This window comes from Erythrolamprus reginae, chromosome Z (assembly GCF_031021105.1).
Source record: "Erythrolamprus reginae isolate rEryReg1 chromosome Z, rEryReg1.hap1, whole genome shotgun sequence".
Taxonomy (NCBI): domain Eukaryota; kingdom Metazoa; phylum Chordata; class Lepidosauria; order Squamata; family Dipsadidae; genus Erythrolamprus; species Erythrolamprus reginae.
In genome coordinates, this window is record NC_091963.1 from 139,588,587 (window position 1) to 139,611,592 (window position 23,006).

At 42.6% G+C, this 23,006-nt stretch overlaps 1 protein-coding gene across 1 annotated transcript in view; it reads left to right on the top strand.

Moving 5' to 3' along the window:
* The window catches only part of TEP1 (telomerase associated protein 1), a 108,160-nt gene that overhangs the window by 51,593 nt on the left and 33,561 nt on the right, over nt 1-23,006 (top strand). Inside the window, exons 24-38 of the mRNA XM_070726808.1 lie at nt 1,346-1,466; nt 3,148-3,272; nt 4,268-4,384; nt 5,790-5,907; nt 8,300-8,491; nt 11,298-11,488; nt 11,839-11,992; nt 12,851-13,030; nt 13,302-13,394; nt 15,121-15,253; nt 16,477-16,627; nt 18,790-18,929; nt 20,790-20,878; nt 21,344-21,458; nt 21,821-22,046. Of these exons, the coding sequence (XP_070582909.1) occupies nt 1,346-1,466; nt 3,148-3,272; nt 4,268-4,384; nt 5,790-5,907; nt 8,300-8,491; nt 11,298-11,488; nt 11,839-11,992; nt 12,851-13,030; nt 13,302-13,394; nt 15,121-15,253; nt 16,477-16,627; nt 18,790-18,929; nt 20,790-20,878; nt 21,344-21,458; nt 21,821-22,046 (2,145 nt within the window). The remainder of the gene's footprint in view (nt 1-1,345; nt 1,467-3,147; nt 3,273-4,267; nt 4,385-5,789; nt 5,908-8,299; nt 8,492-11,297; nt 11,489-11,838; nt 11,993-12,850; nt 13,031-13,301; nt 13,395-15,120; nt 15,254-16,476; nt 16,628-18,789; nt 18,930-20,789; nt 20,879-21,343; nt 21,459-21,820; nt 22,047-23,006) is intronic.

A 23,006-nucleotide genomic window follows, 5' to 3' on the forward strand; every position in this document is an offset into this window, starting at 1 on the left:
ATTTGTCTTGGTGCATATGCTCTCAGCGTACATAAAATAAAATATACATTTGTCAAGAATCATGTGGTACAACACTTAATGATTGTCATAGGGGTCAAATAAGCAATGAAGAAGCAATATTAATAAAAATCTCAAGATATAAGCAACAAGTTACAGTCATACAGTCAACATGGGAGGAAATGGGTGAAAGGAATGATGAGAAAAACTAGTAGAATAGAAGTGCAGATTTGGTAGAAGGTCTGACAGTGTTGAGGGAATTATTTGTTTAGTAGAGTGATGGCGTTCGGAAAAAAACTGTTCTTGTGTCTAGTTGTCTTGGTGTGCAGTGCTCTGTAGCGACGTTTTGAGGGTAGGAGTTGAAACAATTTGTGTCCAGGATGTGAGGGGTCAGTAAATATTTTCCCCGCCCTCTTTTTGACTCGTGCAGTATACAGGTCCTCAATGGAAGGCAGGTTGGCAGCAATTGTTTTTTCTGCAGTGGTCAACAATATAGTTGACAAATCAATAGTAAAGATCTTCGGATGGTATCTGTTAAATATTCATGAAGAAGGTTCCAGAGTTCAAAATCTGCACAGAGCCTCCTGATTGGTTGGTTCGTTTGGCAGGAGACTTGTTACCATGTCAGATAGAGTTTATTACATTGTGAACCCCATAAATACAAAAGCCCCTGCACTTTCCATTAGAGCGATTTTTAAAACTGTAACCCATTTCTGTTAACCCTGCCAGCTCTTGCCGAACAAACAACTGCTAATTTCACCAGTTAACTCTTCGAGTATTTTTCAGTATCATTACAATTCTATGGAGTTTAAATTTGACTATATAAGTTTCAAATATAAGCAAAATAAGAATGAAAATGCAAATTGTGTTAATCTTAACTTATGCATGTTATCCCTATTTAGTGATAAATTACTATATAATAACTTGATATATTCACGAAAATCACTTTTTATAGTCACAGCATTAAGTTTTTACCTTTGTGATGTGTACCACCTACAGTTCACACTTTGGAAATGCTCATTTAGTGTTTTGTTATGTCCTACGTGTTATGTTTGTTTCTTTCTTTCTTTTTTACAATCAATAAAAAATAATTTTTTAAAACCCTTCAATATGGTTGCAATTCATAGTGATTTCAAGGCTTTGCTTAGACCCTCTGGATTATCCAACATTTTAAGCTATCCAACTATCAGCCCACCCATTTATATCAGATTGTATTTCCTGACAATTCATCAGTAGAATGATTATGAGGGTTGGACGAGGAGCACTCATAACAGCATCTAGGAAGGGCAGGGGATTGAAGCAAAACTGAGGAATGAGAGAAGAGAGTCACCAAGGTCTCTTTCTTTAGGCAGGTGGAATTGTGTCTGTCCGAAGTCTCCCGGAGCGACCTCTTCATTGGAATCCTTGGGGAGCGCTACGGCCATGTCCCGAAAGAGATTTCCTTGCCGGAGGAGCCACAGTATGAATGGGTGAGAGATGACATTGATGTGAACTTTGGGAGGTTGATGATCCATAAGAGCATAGTTCCCTCTAAGCTGAGCAGTGAGCAATCGCTCACTTAAAAATCATCATCAACTCAGAGTTTTCCAAACCTGCCCAGAAGCCGAGAGGGAAAGAGTGAGAGGGAAGGAGAGAGAGAGGAAGAGAGGAAGAGAGAGAAACAGATAGAAAAAAGAGAGGAAGGAAAAGAGAAAGAAAAAGAATGGGAGTAAGGAAGAGAGAAAGAAAATCTAAATCTAGTTTGAAACTAGCTCAACTATTTAAGTGGCATTTTGATATTGATAGAGTTGTCCTATTATGAGCTCACTGTTATAGACACACAGTACAATATTTTATTTTGAAATTCTCTGAGGCAAAACAGGGTGGGTTTTTTATTTATTTGTTTGTTTGTTTATTTATTTATTTATTATTTCTGTGCCGCCCAGTCCCGAAGGGACTGCCGCTCAGACACTGTACTCTTCCGCTCCCCCCCCAAAAAAATTAGAGGGAACACTGCTTAAGAGTGTTTCCTAACCTTAGCAAGATGCATGGACTTCAATTCCCAGAATTCCCCAGCCAACATTTGGACTGTTGATGATCCAGGACAGTGCTTCTCAATCTCAGAAATTAAGATGTGTGGACTTCAACTCCCAGAATTCCTCAGCCAGGATCTGGGCTGTTGATGGTCCAGAACAGTGTTTCTCTACCTCAATGGCTTTAAGATGGATGGGAATTCTGGGAGCTGAAGTCTACACATTTGAAATTTGCTGAGGTTGAGGAACACTGCTCAGAGCAGGTGCTAAATGAAAACTTCCTTTCCCTAAGGAACAAAAAATAGGCATCAATTGGTGAAGGTTGTGGTGAAGGTTGTGATTTAGGACTTGCCTGTTGTAGGGGGGTGGGATTCACATTGGCAGAGATTTGCATATTGTTTTTTTTAATCAGCAGACAGGTCTGGTGGACTTTAATGGTCCCAACAATTGTTAGGACAAGGTCCATAGAAAATAACCTAGAAGCAGATTAGAATAGAGTAGGGTAGAGTAAAGTAGAGTGTAGGATAGGGTAGAGTAGAGTAAGATAGATTGCAGAGTAGAGTAGAGTAGGGTAGGGTAGGGTAGGGTAGGATAGAGTGTAGGGTAGAGTGTAGGATAGAGTAGATGTAGGGAAGGGAAGAGTAGAATAGACTATAGGATAGAATATAGTATAGTAGAGTGTGGGGTAGAGTAGAATAGAGGGTAGAGTAGAGTAGAGTAGGGTAGAGTATAGGATCAAGTAGAGGGTAGGATAGGGTAGGGTAGAGTAGAGGGTAGGGTAGAGAAGAGTAGTGGGTAGGACAAGACAGGAAAGGACAGAACACTTTATATACATGCAAAAACCGTAATAATAATAATGATAATAATGATAATAATGATAATAATGATAATAATGATAATGATAACAATGAGAGGAGGTAGTAGAGAAGATGAGAAAGCTAATAATACTATAGCTATATTGCATGTATAAATATATAGACAATACTGTGGGCTAATTCGTGGGCTTAATTAGTATTGACAGGAAAGGCAGAAAATTAAAGAAATCAAGTCTTAATCAGAGCTAAATGTGACCAAAGGCAAAACAACTGTTGAGATGATTCTCAGAATCAGAGCTACTGTTTGAATATTCTCTCTGCAGGTGAAATCATATCCATCAGGCTGCTCCATCACCGAACTGGAAGCTGTTCAATTCCTGAAGGGTAGCTATGATCCCACAGCAGAATCTAGGGCGTTCTTCTACCTACGAGAGCCTGACTTTCTTGGGTAAATGTTTTTCTCAACTAATTTGCAGATCCTACCAGCCTCTTTCCACTTACTAGTTTCCCTAGTGACAAAGTGGTTAAAATGCAGTACTACAGGCTAGCTCTGCCCGCAGCCTGGAGTTTGATTTTGATGGGGCTCCAGGTTGAGTCAGCCTTCCAGGGATGATAAAATGAGGACCCAGATTGGTGGGGCAATATACTGATCTTATAAACTGCCCGAGGGAGCAGAGTATATAAATCTTATTGCTATTGTTACTTAAATATAATCCATGTACTTAATAAATAGGATATATTTGTAAGCATTAGAAGCCACACGATCTCTTTCTCTCTTCTTCCTTCCTTCCTTCCTTCCTTCCTTCCTTCCTTCCTTCCTTCCTTCCTTCCTTCCTTCCTCTTCCTTCCTTCCTTCCTTCCTTCCTCTTCCTTCCTTCCTCTTCCTTCCTTCCTTCCTCTTCCTTCTTTCCTCTCCTCCCCTCCCCTCCCCTCTCCTCTCCCCTCCCTCCCTCCCTCCATCTTTTGTATATATTGGAAGCAGTGACCCCTTCAGAGCTGTATGCAATGAAATTTCATTTTAATATATGCCAATTAATGTCCATTTAAAATTACAATAAACTTTTATTGTAACTTTAAATGTACATTAATTGGCGTACATTAAAATGAAATTTCATTGCAAGTTTATAGTGCTCTGTGCGTTTTACAGAGTCAGCCTGTTGCCCCCAACAATTTGGGTCCTCAGTTTAGGGACCTTGGAAGAATGGAAGTCCTGTTAGGATTGAACTCCAGGTTGTGGGCAGAGTTTTGCCTGCAATGCTGCGTTCTAACTACTGCACCAGATTGATAATGTTGCCTCCAGTTCTTTTCTATACTTTCCAATGCTGATTTTTAACCCCAAGAGCAATTCTCACAGAAGGTGAATTGTCTTAATCATACATTTTGAGCAGTCTTTCTTTCTTTCTTTCTTTCTTTCTTTCTCTCTCTCTCTCTCTCTCTCTCCAGTTCCGTACCAGAAGCATGGAAGAAAGATTTTGGAGCTGAATCGGAAGAAGCTGCCCAACGCATGACTGATTTGAAGGAATATCTCAGGAAACATGGAAGCCTGGCCGCCTTTAGCAGGTAAAGGAAGTGATAATTGTGTAATGTGAAAGCTGCGGAGTAAAAGGGAGAACATATAGGCGGTCCTCAAATTAATGACCACAACTGAGCCCAGCATTTCTGTTGCTAAGTGAGACAGTTAAGCAGAGGTGAAATGCTACTTTTTTCAGCCTGGTTCAGGCGTACCAGTAGCAGCAGCTGCTGGTGATTCGGAGAGCCAGTAATGGGGGCAGCACGAGGCTCTGCCCACCTGCCCGGACATCTCTCTTTTTTTAACCCTGTGTGCATATGCAAAGCCTTCTGCGCATGCACAGAGGGTGAAAAAGCATGCATGAAGCTGGTAAGTGGATTTCACCACTGCAGTTAAGGGAGTTTTGTCCCATGTTACAACTTTTCTTGCCACATTTTGTTAAGCCAATTGGTGCAGATGTTAATTTAATAACATGGTTATTAACCTTGCTTGTCAGAAGGTTGCGAAAGGACCTGGGCTTGTTCTGATCCTGGGCTTTCGTAGTGAAACCACTGACTAAAACTTCATTATTTTAAGCTTTAAATCACACTTTTTATTGGAAAACTCAGCATTAAGCAGAAGGCAGTTGGTTAAAATGTTCATGGAGTATTTTTTTCTCTGCTGAAGTTATCAGATTAGGTTCTGGGAAAGGCTCCAGCTTCGGCCTAATTGACATTTCAACGAGATAAGAAAGGGAATGCAGCATAGAAGAGAAAAGTCAGCTCACCAGTTTCTAACAGTCATGCAGTGTCTGGCAAAGAGTTCTTAGCAAGGCAGAAATCAGGTTTCGGGAGGGCATTTTCAAGCACCCCAACTCTAACACAGCATCCATGAAGCAATGTTGAAAACCCACACTGAATTTCCTGAAATCATTTGCTTTTATACTTCCTGGGAGTGGCATCAAGGTAAAGCTGCAAGCTTATTTCCTTTTACCATACAAGTTCTGTTGCCTCCTCAGTAACCTCCTGTATTTAGCATCTAAGAGTGGATTATCCACTCTAATGTCTTCTTCCTCCTCTGACTAGGACCACTCCCCCATTGTTATATCAGCCCCCTCTGGTGGTTCCTCAGGTTCATCCAGGTCACATTCTCTCTCACTCTCTGTATCAGCTGGCAACCCCACTGGCCCAGGGTATCCAGAGGGGCTCATCCTCCTCAGAATCTGATATTACCAGAGGTGGACAAGGAGCGCTCACAACAGGGCTCCTGCAATCGTTACAGATACATGCCAGGTGCAAAGCCTCTGAATTTTGATTGCATGACTATAGGTTGTAACCGTGTTGCAATGATTGTACATGTGAAAAATGGTTATACGTTCCTTTTTTCAGTGCCGTTGTAACTTTTAATGGTCACTAAATGAATGGTTGTAAGTTGAAGGCTACCTGTAATATGTTCTAACCTGACCTTTTTTCGTAGCTATGCCTGTCAGTGGGGTGGAGTTGCCCAAGACCAGCCTTTTGTGAGGGGACTTGAAAATTTTGGCCACAGAGTCTTGCAGGATGTGTGGAAATGCCTCCAGCACCACTACATTGAGGTATCTACTATTATTTTTACTAATAAAGGAAAATATTTATAGTTCAGGGCTGAAATAAGGTTTCCTTGGTGGTCTCCGAGCTTGGTTGTCTTCTTGCAAACATTTCATTACGGTGGTACCTCAGTACTTGTTGTTAATTGGTTCCAGGAACCACAATGAGATAAAAAAAAAGATAACAGCTATGTATCGCTATCTGGGAAATAAACCTAAAAATTAATACATACCTAGATAATAATAATAGCAATAATAGTAATAATAGCACTCTTCTACTACTAATACTGATGATGATGATGATTATGATAATAAAAGTAATATTAATAGTAATAGTAATAGTAATAATAAACTCGGGGCAGCTCACAACAATAATAAACAATGTACAAATCCAGTAATAATAATAATAATAATAATAATAATAATAATAATAATAATAATAATAATAGTAATAGCAATAGTAATAATAGTAATAATAGTAATGATAATAATAATAATAATAATAATAATAATAATAAGAAGAAGAAGAAGAAGAAGAAGAAGAAACAGATGAAATAATCAATCACATACTCAGCTGCTGCAAAAAGATCGCACAGACTGACTACAAGCATAGACATGATGCTGTGGCACAGATGATCCACTGGAACTTGTGCCGGAACTACCATTTACCAGTGGCAAAGAACTGGTGGGATCATAAGCCCGAAAAAGTGGTCGAAAATGAGTAAGCAAAACTACTGTGGGACTTCCGACTTCAGACTGACCGAATTCTGAAGCATAACACACCAGACATTATGATCATGGAGAAAAAAAGTATGGATCATCAATATCGCAATCCCAGGAGACAGCAGAATTGAGGAGAAGCAGCTAGAGAAATTAGTGAAATACGAAGATCTAAAAATCGAGCTGCAACGACTGTGGCATAAGCCAGTGAAAGTGGTCCCAGTGGTACTTGGCACGCTGGGCGCAGTACCAAAGGATCTCAGCGGACATTTGAAAACCATTGGAATTGACAAAATCTCCATCTGTCAATAGCAAAAGGCCGCTTTACTGGGATCGGCAAACATAATTTGCCGCTACATCACACAGTCCTAGGTGCTTGGGAAGCGCCCGACTGGTGATGAAATACGAAATCCAGCATAGTGATCTCGTTTGCTGTGTTGTACTGACATAATAATAATAATAATAATAATAATAATAATAATAATAATAATAATAATAATAGTAATAATCAGAGATGGAAGGGACCTTGGAGGTCTTCTAATCCAATCCCATGCCTGGGCAGGAAACTCTATACTAATTCAGACAAATAGTTATCCAATCTCTTCTTTAAAACTTCCAGTGTTGGAGCATTACAACTTCTGGAGGCAAGTCATTCCACGGATTAATTGTTCTGTCAGGAAATTTCTCCTTAGTTCTAAGTTGCTTCTTTCCTTGATTAGTTTCCCTCCATTAATTTCCACCCATTATTTCATTCATAAAATGAAATAAATAAACTAAAAGCTTCACTTTCCTGTTATTGATGAGAGGGGAAAAGGCAAAAATGCATAAAATGAACACAGAAGCTAAAATTAAACTTCAAGGAGATGTACCCAAGGCAAGAGTTACTGTGTGACTAATGTGCCAGCATCTGTTTCGACTGGAAAAGGTAGCTACTCATGTGGTAAACAACACCGACAAGTTCCAGCATGCAGGTTGAGTACCAAACAAACAAGTACTGGGGCTAAACATCAAAACGCGTTGAGTACCAAATTCAATGAATTTTCAAGCAGTTGAACTGAACTGCACTGTATTATTTATCAGCACTACAAGAAAACAACCAAGGTCAAAGAAGAATAAATACTTCTCATGCAGTAGTAGGCCATCTGGTTACAAACGCTTCTGACCACGACAAAATCAGATTCCAAACAAAAAAACCGCAATTTCTTTTTTGCCGCCTGTTTCCCCTTCCACACAATTTTTTTTTTTGTAAGCATCAAATTTCCAAAATTAGGTTCGGATCACAACCAGATCAGTTTGCAACCAAGCTTATGGAATGAATTATGATCTGCTGTAGCTGCAAACTCTTTCAAACCTCTGCTATCCCCGAGCTTGTCAAGAAAGCTTTATTTAGCTTTGGTATTCATGATCCATCCAATGCTGCCTCCAATGCAATTGACATCTGGAAAGAATAATTACTCAAATTTCTTATGTATATTTTTAAAATGCTCTTAACTAATGCAATTTTTAAATTGCTTCTTAAAAGAAAGTTAAAAGAAATAATTATTGTAATGTATTTCAAGATTGATGGTATGTTAATTTGCATATGTGATTGGAGTGAAAAATAAAAAAAAATTCTTGCCACCAAAAAATAAAGTTTATTTAGAAATAATCTGTGTTTTATTTCTCTCATCTCTCAATTTAGACAGGTGAATCTGAACTCTCAACAGACTCGAAGGAAGAAGAAGAAAACACCATGCAAGAATCTTTCCAGGAATCACAGCAAAGGAGATTTTGTGCCCGGACGAAGCTTCTGAATACCACAGCAGCTCAGATGCATGGTGGCAAGCTTTATGTTGTGAGCGGTGAACCTGGCCAAGGAAAGACCGTTTTCTTGGTGAGGAAAGGGAAGGCTGAGGCAGTGGGGAGATCTGGAGAACTTGGAACAAGATATGGAGATATGAAAGCTTAGTATATAGCAATAGCATTAGAATACAGTGATACCTTGTCTTACAAACTTAATTGGTTCTGGGATGAGGTTCTAAAGGTGAAAAGTTTGTAAGATGAAACAATGTTTCCCATAGGAATCAATGGAAAAGCATTGAATGCGTGCAAGCCCAAAATTCACCCCTTTTGCCAGCCGAAGCGCCCTTTTTTTGCGCTGCTGGGATTCCCCTGAGGTTTCCCTCCATAGGAAACCCCACCTCCGAACTTCCGTGTTTTTGTGATGCTGCAGGGGAATCCCAGCATCGCAAAAATGAGCACTTCGCTGGCAACAGAAGTCTGAAGGTGGGGTTTCCCAGCGAAGGGAGCATCAGTGAAATCGCAGCATTGCAAAAACACCGAAGTCCTCGAAACACCACCTCCGGACCTCTGTGTTTTTGCGATGCTGTGATTTCACTGAGGCTCCCCTTGCTGGGAAACCCCACCTCCGAACTTCCGTTGCCAGCGAAGCACTCGTTTTTGCACTGCTGGGATTTCCCTGCTGGGATTTCCCTGCAGCATCACAAAAACACGGAAGTCCAGAGGTGGGGTTTCCCATGGAGGGGAGCCTCGGGAATCCCAGCAGCACAAAAACGGGTGCTTGGCTGGCAACGGAAGTCTGGAGGCGGGGCATCCCAGTGGCGGCAGTGGGTTTGTAAGGTGAAAATAGTTTGTAAGAAGAGGCAAAAAAATCTTAAACCCCGGGTTTGTATCTCGAAAAGTTTGTATGACGAGGTGTTTGTAAGACGAGGTATCACTGTATAGATTTACAAAGGGTGGGCTTTATAAGTCTACATAAAAATTTTTAAGCAAGGAGTTCTCTGCCTGGTTGCTTGCATGGGCGTGGCCATGGTGGGTATGGCCTAGTTCAGTGATGGTGAACCTTTTTTGGTTTGCATGCCAAAAGGGGAGATGTGCATGTGCTAGCATGTGCACCCGTGCCCACACCCATTCCCTCCCACACACAGGCCCACACCCCATGCTGCCCTTATGCACGTGCACAATCTCCCCTCATCCCCTGTAGATGCATACAGGCCTCACTGAAGTTTAGGACGGTGAAAAAATGGCCAAACGGGTGAACTGGATGTTTGGAAAAATGGACTTCTGGATTGCTCGTGGTGCTGTTTTTTGCACCCCGGAGCCATCAGGGAAGCTTCCTGAAGCCCCGGAGTGTGAAAAACAGCACAGTGAGCAAACTGGAAGTCCATTTTTCTGAACTTCTGGTTTGCTGGTTGGGTGGGCTTTTACACTCTGGGATGCCTTGCCTTCCTCTGGAGGGCAAAATGGCCTTCTGCAAGGCCGAAAATCAGCTGGCTATAGTGCATGCTGGGATGCTGGAGCTGACATAGGGCAACACCTCACGTGCCCTCTGATATGGCTCCATGTGCCACCTGTGGCACGCGTGCCATAGGTTTGCCATCATGGGCCTAGTCGGCCTCCAGCACCATGGGGAGGAGGGGGCATTGTTCCCCTCCCCGGGCTCCGGAGGCTTTCCTTGAGCCTTCAGGAGGGCAAAAACCACCTCCCCAGGATCCAGATGCACTCTGGAGGCTGGAAACGGGCTTGTTTTCAGCCTTCTTGAACTTCTGGTAGGCCGGGTATTTGCCCTCCCTGAGCCTCCTTGCACACCCTGCACTTGCCTGCATCCAAACGGACCACGTGGGGACTCTTGGGAGGGGAAAGGTGGGGCAGAGCATTTGGGGCCAGTCAGGAGTGGGATTCTCTAAACTGCAGAAAAGCCTGGCAGCTCATCCCCGCTTCATAGTGCTTTACAGCCCTCTCTAAGTGTCAGCAGTGTCAGCATATTGTCTCCCAACAATCTTGGTCCTTATTTTACTGACCTCGGAAGGATGGAAGGCGCAGTCAACCTTGAGCCTCTTAGGATCGAACTCCAGGCAATGGGCAGAGTAGGCCTGCAATGCTGCATTCTCACCGGATTTCTAGTATAGGTTCCAGTATAATCAAAATAGTCATGCACAGAGAAATATTAGTAGTTTGGGAAGTGGGAGGGAGGGAGAACGGAAAGACTTGAATATTCATTTAGTCCTTGACTTACAACAGTTCGTTTAGTGACTGTCCAAATTCAGTTCAATTCATTAGATTTGTATGGTGCCCTTCTCCAAAGACTCGGAGCTACAACAGCACTGAAAAAAGTGACTTATGAATATGTTTTACATTCACGGACACTGCAGCATTTGATCATGGTCACATGATCAAAATTCAAACGCTTAGCCACTGACTCATATTTATGATGGTTACAGTGGGATGGCCTTCTCTGTGGCGGCCCCGGCTCTTTAGAACCAACTACCCCTAAGGTCCATACTGCCCCACCCTACTGACCTTCTGAAAAGCCTTGAAAACCTAGCTTTGCCTGGAGGCCATGAGAACTAACATCTTAATCCCGACCAAAACATATTTTGATTGCTATGTGTGGGAGTATGATTGTATTTATTTATTTATTTGTTTGTTTTGATTTATAAGCTGCTCATCTCCTGATGGATTCAGGGCGATGTACAGCATAAACAAAATACAAAATTTAAAACCCCAACATTATTGATTAGTTTAAGGGTTTTTTATTGTTATTAATGTTTCAATTTGACTTTCTACTGGGTGGTTTTATTGTTATGAGTCCTGTAGGATTACGCAGCATATAAGTCTCAATCAATCTGACTGGAATCCATGAACAAAGCTTTTCCTCTTTTTTCTTCCCATCTCCATAGGCAGCACTAGCAGAAAAGCTCAGGAAGATGGCCCCACTGGAAGGAGAAGGCCCTCCTCCCAAGTATCACGTCGTAGCCCATTTCACAAAGGCAGGACCCAATCAAACCAAAGCCCAAGTCATGTTGGATCATCTATGTGCCTTGCTGAGGGGGTTGCTAGAGAACCCTCCGACCCCACCTATAAGTTACAGGTCAGTACAGAGTCCTCATTCTGCAGTGCTGGGCTTGACTAGTGAGATGTTGAGCATCATTAAAAGATGGCCTCAAGACTGCCCTCTGCCCTCCAATTGTGGAAACTGCAGCAATCATCCACAAATACCAGCTGGCAGTCCAAACACCATGATCCCCAAACCTTTAATCTCTACCCACACCGAAACCAAGCAGCACCAGTTCAATTGGAGCAACGCACAAATCATTGGCCACACTTCCACTTCCATGACATGACATGCTCATGAGTTCATCAAAACTTGGTACTCCACAAGCAATTCCATCAACGTTCTTAGGTAGAGGTACCACTGTAAATATTTTTTTTTCCTTACAGAGGGCTTGTAACCCAGTTTGAATGCCTTCTCCATGCGGTGGCCAAGTTGTTGAAACGGCGTCAGTCTTTGGTGATTTTGATCGACGATGCTGACTTGATCAACGCTGCTGGTGGAGAGCTGGTATCTGACTGGCTGCCTGAAAATATGCCCCAGGTAAGGTGTAGTTTCCTTTTATATCTTTTCCAGTCCTGGGCTCAATCCTGGTCTACATACAGTCACATCCAGGACTGAAATTCAAATTTGTTCCCTACTGGCTCTGACGGTGTAGCTTGGTGGGCGTTTCTTGGTGGTCATGTGACTGGGTGGGTGGGTGTGGCCTAATGACCTACAAAAGGAAAATATACCAATTATTATACACAAAACAATAAAAGAATTACACAAATACTATTTGGCTCTTATTGCTCTTATGTAAGTATTTGTGTGCCTCTTTTATATTTATAAAATTTATATTTTTATATTGATACACAAATATAATACAGTGATACCTCTACTTAAGAACTTAATTTGTTCCGTGACCAGGTTCTTAAGTGGAAAAGTTTGTAAGAACAAGCAATTTTCCCCATAGGAATCAATGTAAAAGCAAATAATGTGTGCGGTTGGAGAAATCATAGGGAGGGTGGAGGCCCTGTTTCCTCCCAGGAGATTCCTAGAAAGGCCCCATGGAGGCTTCTCCCTGCCTTTTCTGTCCCTGTTTCCTCCTAGGAGATTCCTAGAGAGGCCCCCCAGAGACTTCTTCCTGCCTTTTCCGGTTACAGTTTCGGAGGCTCAGGTTTGTAAGTGGAAAATGGTTCTTGAGAAGAGGCAAAAAAATCTTGAACACCTGGTTCTTATCTAGAAAAGTTTGTAAGTAGAGGCATTCTTAGGCAGTGGTACCACTGTAACTGGTATATCTTCTTATTGAATTTCACCCCTGATCTACAGTATCTACTTGCTTTCCCCAATCAAGTGCTTTCCCATTTGTTATTAAATTATCTGTCCCAGCATCCTTATAACCTCTGTGTCTCCCTACAGCGAGTCAGCCTGCTCCTCAGCGTCTCTGCAGAGTCCATGCTGCTTCAATCCCTTAAGCAACGGAAGGATGCTGTCTTCATCCCCCTTGAGCCTTTGGCCCCTCCAGACCGGGCTACCATTGTCCGCAAAGATTTGGCCCTGCATGGGAAAAAATTGGAGGAGTCTGCTTTTAATAACCAGGTAAACCAGGTTGAAGGTTGACTCAGCCTTCCATCCTTCCGAGTTCAGTCAAATGAGGGCCCAGATTGTTTGGGGCAAAATGTTGACTCTGGAAACCGCTTCTACTTCTACAGATCGGTGCCTTCCAGGATGCTACATATGGCCTTCTTCATCTTCCCTGGTTTCATTAGTGGGGAATTATGGGAGTCCTTGACACAGGCTTAATGAGAGGGGGTGGCAAAAGATTGAGGACAGCAAGGGGTCCTGGAGCTATAATCTCTTCTCTCCACAGATGCGACTCGTGCTTCTCAAACGTGGCTCTCAGCAGCCTTTATACCTGAGCTTGCTAATCCAGGACCTGCGGCTTTTTGCCCTCTACGAGAAGGTAAGGTATTCCCTTAGAACATATGTGTCAAACTCAAGGGCCGCAGCCCTCATCTGGCCTGTGTGGTTGCTTAGATCAGGCCTGCGGGGTTGCCCTGTGGAAACAATGAAGGACTGGCTCATGGTGCCTCTGCCAGCGAAAAAAGAACTCCCCACCACCCAGCTGCTAGAGGGCTGCAAGAGGCCATCATGGCTGAAAATGGAGCTCGGGAGCCTGTTTTCGCTAGCAGAGCATTCGGGCCATCACAGGCGCCCCCGACATGAGTGACATCAAGCTGGCCATTCCCATCATGGCCATGCTCATCCCAGCTTGCCAAGGAAAAACAACAACCCCAATGCGGCCCTCAATAACACCGATTTTGACAGCTTTGCCATACAAGGCAGGCTTGAAGAAAGGCTTCTGCACAATTATTAATGGGTTAATTGGTTAATTGATTAATTAGATTTGTATGCTACCCCTCTCCAAAGACTCGGGGCGGCTTACATCCCTGAACTTCAAGAGATTTTATCTGTCATTCTTTTTTTCTTTTTTAAAAATATCCATCTTTTTTACCGGTTTCGGCCGGCAGGGAGGTGACATGGAGCTGGGTCCAGGAGATTGTCAACACTTCTTTGGGGAGGGTGTCCTTTCTGGCTCCCTACAAGAAGGCACTCGTGTGCCGCCTCCTCAAGAAGCCTTCCCTGGACCCAGCTGTTCTCAACAACTATCATCCAGTCTTCAACCTTCCCTTTATGGGAAAGGTTGTTGAGAAGGTGGTGGCGCTTCAGCTCCAGCGGTCCTTGGAAGAAGCCGATTATCTAGGCCCTCAACAGTCAGGATTCAGGCCTGGTTACAGCATGGAAACTGCTTTGGTCGCGCTGATGGATGATCTCTGGCAGGCCTGGCACAGGGGCTTGTCCTCTGTCCTGGTGCTTCTTGACCTCATAGGCTTTTGATACCATTGACCATGGTAGCCTTCTGCGCCAGCTGGAGGGGTTGGGAGTGGGAGGCATTGTTCTACAGTGGTTCTCCTCCTACCTCTCCGGTCGGTCGCAGTTGGTGTTAGTGGGGGGTTAGAGGTCGTCCTCTAGGTCTCTCCCTTGTGGGTGCCTCAGGAGCCAGTCCTCTCCCCCTGCTATTCAATATCTACATGAAACCGCTGGGTGAGATCATCCAAGGGCATGGGGTGATACGCCCATGTCTCATCAACACTCCACAGCCTGCACTGGCTGCCGATCAGTTTCCGATCTCAATTCAAAGTGTTGGTTATGACCTATAAAGCCGTACATGGCATCGGACCAGAATACCTCCGGGACTGTCTTCTGCCGCACGAATCCCAGCGGCCGATTCGGTCCCACAGATTGGGCCTTCTCCGGATCCCGTCGACGAAACAATGTCATCTGGCGGGGCCCAGGGGAAGAGCCTTCTCTGTGATGGCCCCGGCCCTCTGGAACCAACTCCCCCTGCAGATTAGAACTGCCCCTACCCTCCTCGCCTTTGGTAAGTTGTTGAAAACTCACCTTTGCTGCCAGGCATGGGGAAATTGACACCTCCCCTAACTACCTGGTTTATGTATAGTTTGATTGGGTTGTGTGATTATTTTATTAATACGGGTTTTTAAATTGTCTTTTTAAATATTGGATTTGTACATCGTTTATTATTGTTGTGAGCCGCCCCGAGTTCTCGGAGAGGGGCGGCATACAAATCTAATAAATTATTATTAATTAATTATTATTTTTGATTTCAGCTCTCGGAACGGATTCAGAAACTTCCCACCTCTCTTCCTCTGATGATGCAACACTTGTTAAGTTGCATGGAGCAAGATCACGGGCTGGAGCTGGTTGCTATCACTCTGCTGTCTCTCTGGGCCAGCAGGGATGGTACGTTGCAATGGGAAGTTATGTGCGAATATTCAGAGTGTCACTAGGTTAGGGGTTGCGGGTACCAGTGGTCATAAATAAGACCTTTAAGGGCTGCTTAATGCTCTCTGAACTCGATTGTAGAATTTCATTGTTCAAACATCTAGGTAACTTCTGAGCCACGGTAGCGCAGTGGTTAGGATGCATTACTGCAGGCTATCTCACTGCTCCCTCCAGGAGTTCGATCCATTTATTATTATTTATTTATTTATTTATTAATTTTTATGCCGCCCTTCTCCTTAGACTCAGGGCGGCTTACAACATGTTAGCAATAGCACTTTTTTAACAGAGCTAAGCTATTGCCCCCACAATCCGGGTCCTCATTTTACCCACCTTGGAAGGATGGAAGGCTGAGTCAACCTTGAGCCGGTGATGAGATTTGAACCGCTGACCTTCAGATCTACAGTCAGCTTCAGTGGCCTGTAGTACAGCACTCTACCTGCTGCGCCATCCTTCCGTGCTTGGTAAAATGAGGAGGCACATTGATGGGGGCAAGATGCTGACTCTGTAAACTACTTAGTGAGGTCTGTAATGCACTGTGAAGCGGTATATAAATCTACGTGTTATTGCTAACACCAGCGCTAGAAGGGAGTAGCAGTTGAAGCACTGATGATATTATATAGTTGGGTAAATGAAAAGCCTGCAAAAAAAAGCCCCCCCAATATCCAAGCTCAGAGATATGATGGATGGGATGGAGGGAAGCAATTGGAGATGATGCATTCTTCTAGGCATATTGTGATGGAAGATTTGAACTTGGTCCTTAGATACCATTAGCACTTAGACTCATATACTGCTTCACAGTGCTTTACAGCTCTTTCTAAGCTGTTTACGGAATCATCTTATTGCCCCCAACAATTTGGGTCCTCATTTGACCAACTTCAGAAAGATGGAAGGCTGAGTCAAGCTTGAGCCTGGTGAGATTCGAACTGCCAAATTGCAGTCAGCTGTGGCTCATCTAGTTTCAAGGAGTTTTAAGTGACCTTGGCCTGTCATGCTCTTTCAGCCCAACCTCTCAAGAGTTGTGTTGAGTTTAAAATTAAGGGAGCCTTTCACCTCACCTTTCTTAAAGGACAGAAGAAAAGGAGGAGATGTATAGATACAATTAAGATGATGCTTTGATGCAAAACGTCTGTCAGGCTCTAAGTTGCTCCATTGAAAGGCTCTTCTGTCTTTGATCCCTGCAGGATTAATGGAACAAGATCTCTATTCTGTCCTTGCTATGTGGAAGGAATTAAGTGGGACTACCGTAACCTTGGAAAAAGCCATTAATGTTGGAAGACACATTGGCAGTTTCCCTACAGCTCTCTTCTTTGACCTGCTGCGGAGCCTGAGGGGGTAAGGAATTCACTTTTTGGGTTCTGGCTGAACAAAGATAACTCTCCTCTATAGGGTGTGAATTGCTGTGTGTGGTAGATGCATAAATGGGGTTTCCACGTATGGGATGCCAAGTGCTTCTATAAAAGAAGTGGAAATTAGATTAGGGATGTGCTGGATCATGGAGAAAGCTAGGGAGTTCCAGAAAAACATCCTACCTCTGTTTCATTGACTATGCTAAAGCCTTTGATTCTGTGGATCACAACAAATTGTGGCAAGTTCTTAAAGAGATTGGAGAACCAGACTATTTTACACTGCTCAAAAAAATAAAGGGGACACTTAAACAACACAATATAACTCCAAGTAAATCAAACTTCTGTGAAATCAAACTGTCCACTGATTGACAATCAATTTCACATGCTGTTGTGCACATTCAACTTTGTACAGGACAAAGTATTCAATGAAAACATTTCATTCATTCAGATCTAGAATGTGTTATTTGAGTGTTCCCTTTACTTTTTTGAGCAATATATTTGTCTCTTGAGAAACCTATGATATAAAGGAGGTGGAAATATTGGTGCATCCTATACACTGAATACAGCCATTTTTGGCCTCCCAAAGCCCTACCCCTGCAGCCCATTTTGGAAAAAATTGAGCCATTTTTTAGCAAAAGATGGGTAGACAAAATGTCTGGGAAGCTTGCAGAGAGTTCCTGGGACTGAAGGGAGATAAAAATGCCCCCATTATTGTGAAAAATGCCCCAAAATGGCCTGTTTTTAGCAAAACTGGAGTGGACAGAGGGTCTGGGAAGCTTGCAGACAGCTCCTGGAAACTCTCAATCTATTGCATGGGTGTCAAATTCGTGTTGTCACTGTCGCAGATAGACTCAATATAGGATCAGCTCGCGTGAGCTGAAATGAGACTAGCCATGGAGGCGATGGAAATAAGCTGCGAGGAGAACTTCAAAACGAAGTTATTTTTATTTAGAAAAGTATAAAAAGTAAAAATGCCTGAGAGCAGGCAAGAGACACATCATTACATCATAAGACTTCTCAAGATAAGATGGAGTCTGCCTTCTCTTCCTGCACAGAGAGGAAGTGAGGAAAGCAGGTTTACATCATAGAAAGGGAGGAGCTACATTAACATGCATGAGTTAACTATTTAATTACTGAATGTTTCTAGATGTCTCTGGAGGCTGTCAATGCACAGCGTGACAGTCACAGCATTGTCATGAGACATATCGTGGCTAAATCAGGCATGGGCGTGGCCCACGCGTGATACATCTGGCCCGCAGGCCACAAGTTTAACTGCCCTGATCTAGTATATGATCTATGTCATATGGAGGGCAGACTCTTAAGGATATCTAGAGCCATGTTTCCCAAACTTAGCAACTTCAAGAGGTGTCAACTTCAATTCCCTGAATTCCCTTAGCAGCAGGACATCTGGGGAATTGTTGGAGTAGAAGTACACACATTTTGAAGTTGCCATAGTTGAGGAATATTGGTAGCAGCAGTGTACAGATGTAAAACCAACCTGGAGGTGACACTGAAATTCTTGCCTAAATTCTTCACTGAGGCTGTAGTTTGATCCTGAAGTGGGTGGCACTGATTTTTTGGAGCGGGAACCAGAAAACTAAATTCATCTACAGTGATACCTCATCTTACAAACGCCTCGTCATACAAACTTTTCGAGATACAAACACGGGGTTTAAGATTTTTTTGCCTCTTCTTACAAACTATTTTCACCTTACAAACCCACCACTGCCACTCGGATGCCCCGCCTCTGGACTTCCATTGCCAGCGAAGCACCCGTTTTTGCTTGCTGGGATTCCCCTGAGGCTCCCCTCCATGGGAAACCCCACCTCTGGACTTCCGTGTTTTTGTGATGCTGCAGGGGAATCCCAGCAGGGGAATCCCAGCAGCACAAAAACGGGCACTTCGCTGGCAATGGAAGTCCGGAGGTGGGATTTCCCATGGAGGGGAGCCTCAGGAGAATCCCAGCAAGCAAAAACGGGTGGCTCGGCTGGCAAAAGGGGTGAATTTTGGGCTTGCATTAATTGCTTTTCCATTGATTCCTATGGGAAACATTGTTTCATCTTACAAACTTTTCACCTTAAGAACCTCGTCTCAGAACCAATTAAGTTTGTAAGACAAGGTATCACTGTATCTGCTATTTCTCCGTAGTCTTCTTGGAGCTTGTGGTTCCCCTTCGGAGCTCCCAGGTTCTCGGCTGCAACTCTGTGGTGCCCCCCTGAGGATGGCGGTAGAACGGCGCTACTTGAAAAAACCAGGGCTGGAGCATAGTGTTCATTTGTTCTTGGCAGGTACCAATTCTTTCAAACTTCCCCTCCCCTTAATTCATCTTTGGCAATATTTAAATTCAGGTAGGTCGCAGTTAGTACAAGTTTGAAAAGGACAATATTTTTAATGTGAGTTGAAATATTTGCCTTTGTACAAATTATAAATGAATCCCAGGTTGTGTTTAAGGCAGCCCAATATTCAATTAATTTGAGGCTGGTGTGTGTGTGCGCAATTGAAGTTGGCACATGTCGTAATTAGGGATTAGGACACTGCTAATCATCTGCACCAAAGGAATAAGAGCCAGGGTGGTGCAGTGGTTAGAGTTCAGCACTGCAGTTCAGCAGTTCAAATCTTACCACCGGCTCAAGGTTGACTCAGCCTTCCATCCTTCCGAGGTGGGTAAAATGAGGACCCAGATTGTTCGTGGCAATGCTGATTCTGTAAACCGCTTACAGAGGGATGTAAAGCCTTATGAAGCAGTATATAAACCTAAATACTATCATTATTGTTATAAAAGAATAACAGAGTTGGAAGGGACCTTGGAGGTCTTCAAGTCCAGCCCACTGCTCAAGCAGGAAACCCTATATCATTTCAGACAAATGATTGTCCAGTGTCTTCTTAAAAATCTCCAATGTTGCAGGAAAGTTGATCTCCTGATCAGTTGTTCTAACTATCAGGACTTTTCTTCTCAGTTCTAGATTGCTTCTTTCCTTGTTTAGTTTCTGTCCATTGCTTTTGGTCTTGCCCTCAGGAACTTTGGCGAGAGGAAGGAGTCTGTCAGAAGAGAACAGTAGAAGTTTAACAAAGAATTTCTCCTAATTACATTAGGGCACAAATTTGATGTAACTGAAAAATATAAACATAGTCAAAACATTGCCAAAATGCTAAAGATATTACTGTGCTTGAATCTACAATAGAATTGTTATGACTTTTATAGTTAATCCTTCACTTATAATCATAGTTGAATCTGGCAATTAGAGTCATACGTTGTGACAGTTGTAAAGCACATAACTGACCTCACTATGTGACCCTTTTTGCATCAATCATTACGTCAACACCGCAGTCATTATATGAACCCATTGTAAATCAAGGATTGTATCTGTGTTTTGCTTTCTGTAACTGCACTGCGACTCTTTAAATCAATAGTTTAAATTTAAAGTACTGTATATTATTTATATTCTTTTTTGTAATATTTCATTAATATACAAATCAAATTTATATTTAAAAAAATTTATCCCCCAGTTCCATTTACCTGGAACCAAATTCTACATTTTCCATAAAAGTTTCACTTTGGAGAATACAGTGTTCCCTCGATTTTCGCGGGTTTGAACTTCGCGAAAAGTCTATACCACGGTTTTTCAAAAATATTAATTAAAAAATACTTCGTGGTTTTCCCCCCCTATACCACGGTTTTTCCCGCCCGATGACGTCATATGTCATCGCCAAACTTTCATCCACCTTTAATAAATATTTTTTAAAATAAACTTTAATAAATAAACATGGTGAGTAAATGGTTGCTAAGGGAATGGGAAATTGCAATTTAGGGGTTTAAAGTGTTAAGGAAAGGCTTGTGATACTGTTCATAGCCAGAAATAGTGCATTTACTTCCGCATCTCTACTTCGCGGAAATTCAACTTTTGCGGGCAGTCTTGGAACGCATCCCCCGTGGAAATTGAGGGAGCACTGTACAAATTAGAATAATGAGACCATCATTTGCTGTACTTATTGAGATCTATCTGTACTTGCATTCAGTTGTGCCATTATTGCAACACCTCAGCCAGCCTCCAGAGGGAAGCAGTATTTTTCATAGTGGAAGACAGTGTTTAAATTCGGCCTGTTGGGGGCACTAATGAGCAATTGCCTAATATTTTTCTCATCTGTAGCTCACTGGTGGAAACTTTCAGACCCAGATGGCTCCCGGACCTTCCAGAAATCTGAGGCAGAGGCATTAACTGCCCTGCCATACCACTTGGTAAGTGACTTGAAAGCTTTTAAGAAACAACTTAAAGAAGCTGAATTTGTCTTAATAAAGGAAGCTTCTTGGTGATTTAAATGGTTATAGAGAAATATAAAAGCAGAATAATAGATCCTGTGCACATAAGAAACTGGAAGTGCATCTTTCAAAAAAAAATTAAAGAGATTCTTTACGTACAGAGTTCTTCATTTTCTTTCTTCTGTTCAGTCATGTCTGATTTTTGGAGACTCCCTTGTATGTCCCTGCAGTTTTTTTGGTAAAGTTTTTTGGAAGTGTTTTGCCATTGCCTCCTTCATAGAGTTGAGAGAAATTGACTGGCTCAAGATCATTCAGTTTCCTTTGTGCCCAAAACCATGACTAGAATTCATAACCTCCCTGGCTGGGGAATTCTGGGAGTTGCCAAAGTTGAGAAAAACTGCTTTCAGAGAGTGGCCTTCTTGAATTATAATTCTTCTTCCACAGGTCCAAAGTGGTCATTTGGATGTTCTGGCTTCTTTCCTGACTGATTTAAAGGTTATCAGTGGTCACCTTCATCTTGGCCTCCTACGTAGCCTCTCTGAAGCCTATGCACTCTATGGTGAGCCACTGTGGGTTGAAAAGAGGGGCTGAAAAAAACATTGTTGTGCTCTTCTCCCTAACTAGTTGGGCAGTTACAGGTTTGGAAAATGGCTGCAACTTTTTAGCTGGCAAGGCTTTTAGCAGGCTTCTTTTAGGGCAGGGATGTCCAATCTTGGCAACTTTAAGACCTGTGGACTTCATCTCCCAGAATTCCCCAGGCTGGATGTGGAATTCTGGGAGTTGAAGTCCACAGCTCTTAAAGTTGCCAAAGTTGGATATATCTGATTTAGGGGTTGTCCTTGCAAGGGGCTCGTTCTGTAGACATACAGAAGTATCCTAAAATTGATTGAACATATGAATCTGTCCATTGTTTTCTTGTAGCAACAACTTCTGGCTCAGAATCCAGTGAGGCGGTCAACTTGTTCTCTGACTTTTTGCAAAGAAACTTTGGGCTGCTTTCCCAGAATCCTCTACTGCTCCTGCAGCAAGCAGCTAATGAACCCAGTTGCTCGGATCTTTGCTTACAAGCTCAGGTGGTGCTCCAGAAATGCAAGAAACATTTTTTGAAATGGATTAACAAGCCAAAGAGGGCCCAGCGAAACAAGAGGTAATTCTTTAAAGGAGAGATGGGGTACTTCTCCAATGCGCTGCTAAGGAGAGTCACTATACAGTGATTCAGTCTGATTGGTAGGGGCTGAGTTTTAATTTAAATATTTAATTAGTTATTGTTCTCCCCCCCAGCCGTCTTTTATCTGGAAATTGAGTTATGTCAAAGAAACTTCTTTTGTTGTTGGTTCAAAACAAAATAACAGAGTTGGAAGGGATCCTGAAGGTCTCCCAGTTCAACTCCCTGCTCAAACTGGAGAAAAATGGCTGTCCAATCTCTTTTGGACAGCCAACATTTTCTTGTTTATCCAAGTAGCTTCTTCAATTTTATCAAGTTGGTTATTCATATGCTGATAATTTTGTTGACTATTCCACCTAACAATCTTATTCAGATTACCGTATTTTTTGGAGTATGAGACACACCTCTCCCCTCCCCCAAACAGCAGCTGAAAATTTGGGGTAGGTGTTATTTCTCCAAGGTGCTTATTTTTGCAGGCTTGTTTTCATTGCTACTTGCTCGGAAGAAAAAAAATTCAGTCCTAAGGAGGTGCTAATGATCTTCCTGGCTTGCAGGATCTTTTCATTCGTACTCCCTCTGAAGTATTTTTCTAGCCCTAAGTCTTTGCAGGCTTGTTTTCATTGCTACTCCCTCCCAAAAAGGTTTTTTTCCCCAGCCCCTTTTCAGATAAAATAATGTCCTGAAGCTGAGCAGACTAAGGATGCTAGCCAGATAAATTTATTTATTTATTATTTATTTATTTATGTGGATCTCTAGGCTGCCTTCCTTCAGGGGACTCAGGGCGGCTTACAAGATAAAATTCAAATGCAAAATACAAAATTTAAGAAACCCAAACATAAGATCCAAATCTAAAACCCCAAACAATTAAAACCAACCAAATTCATCCAGTCATAGTCATATTATTCTACTATCAGCTGGACCAGAATGCCAATGCTCAACGGC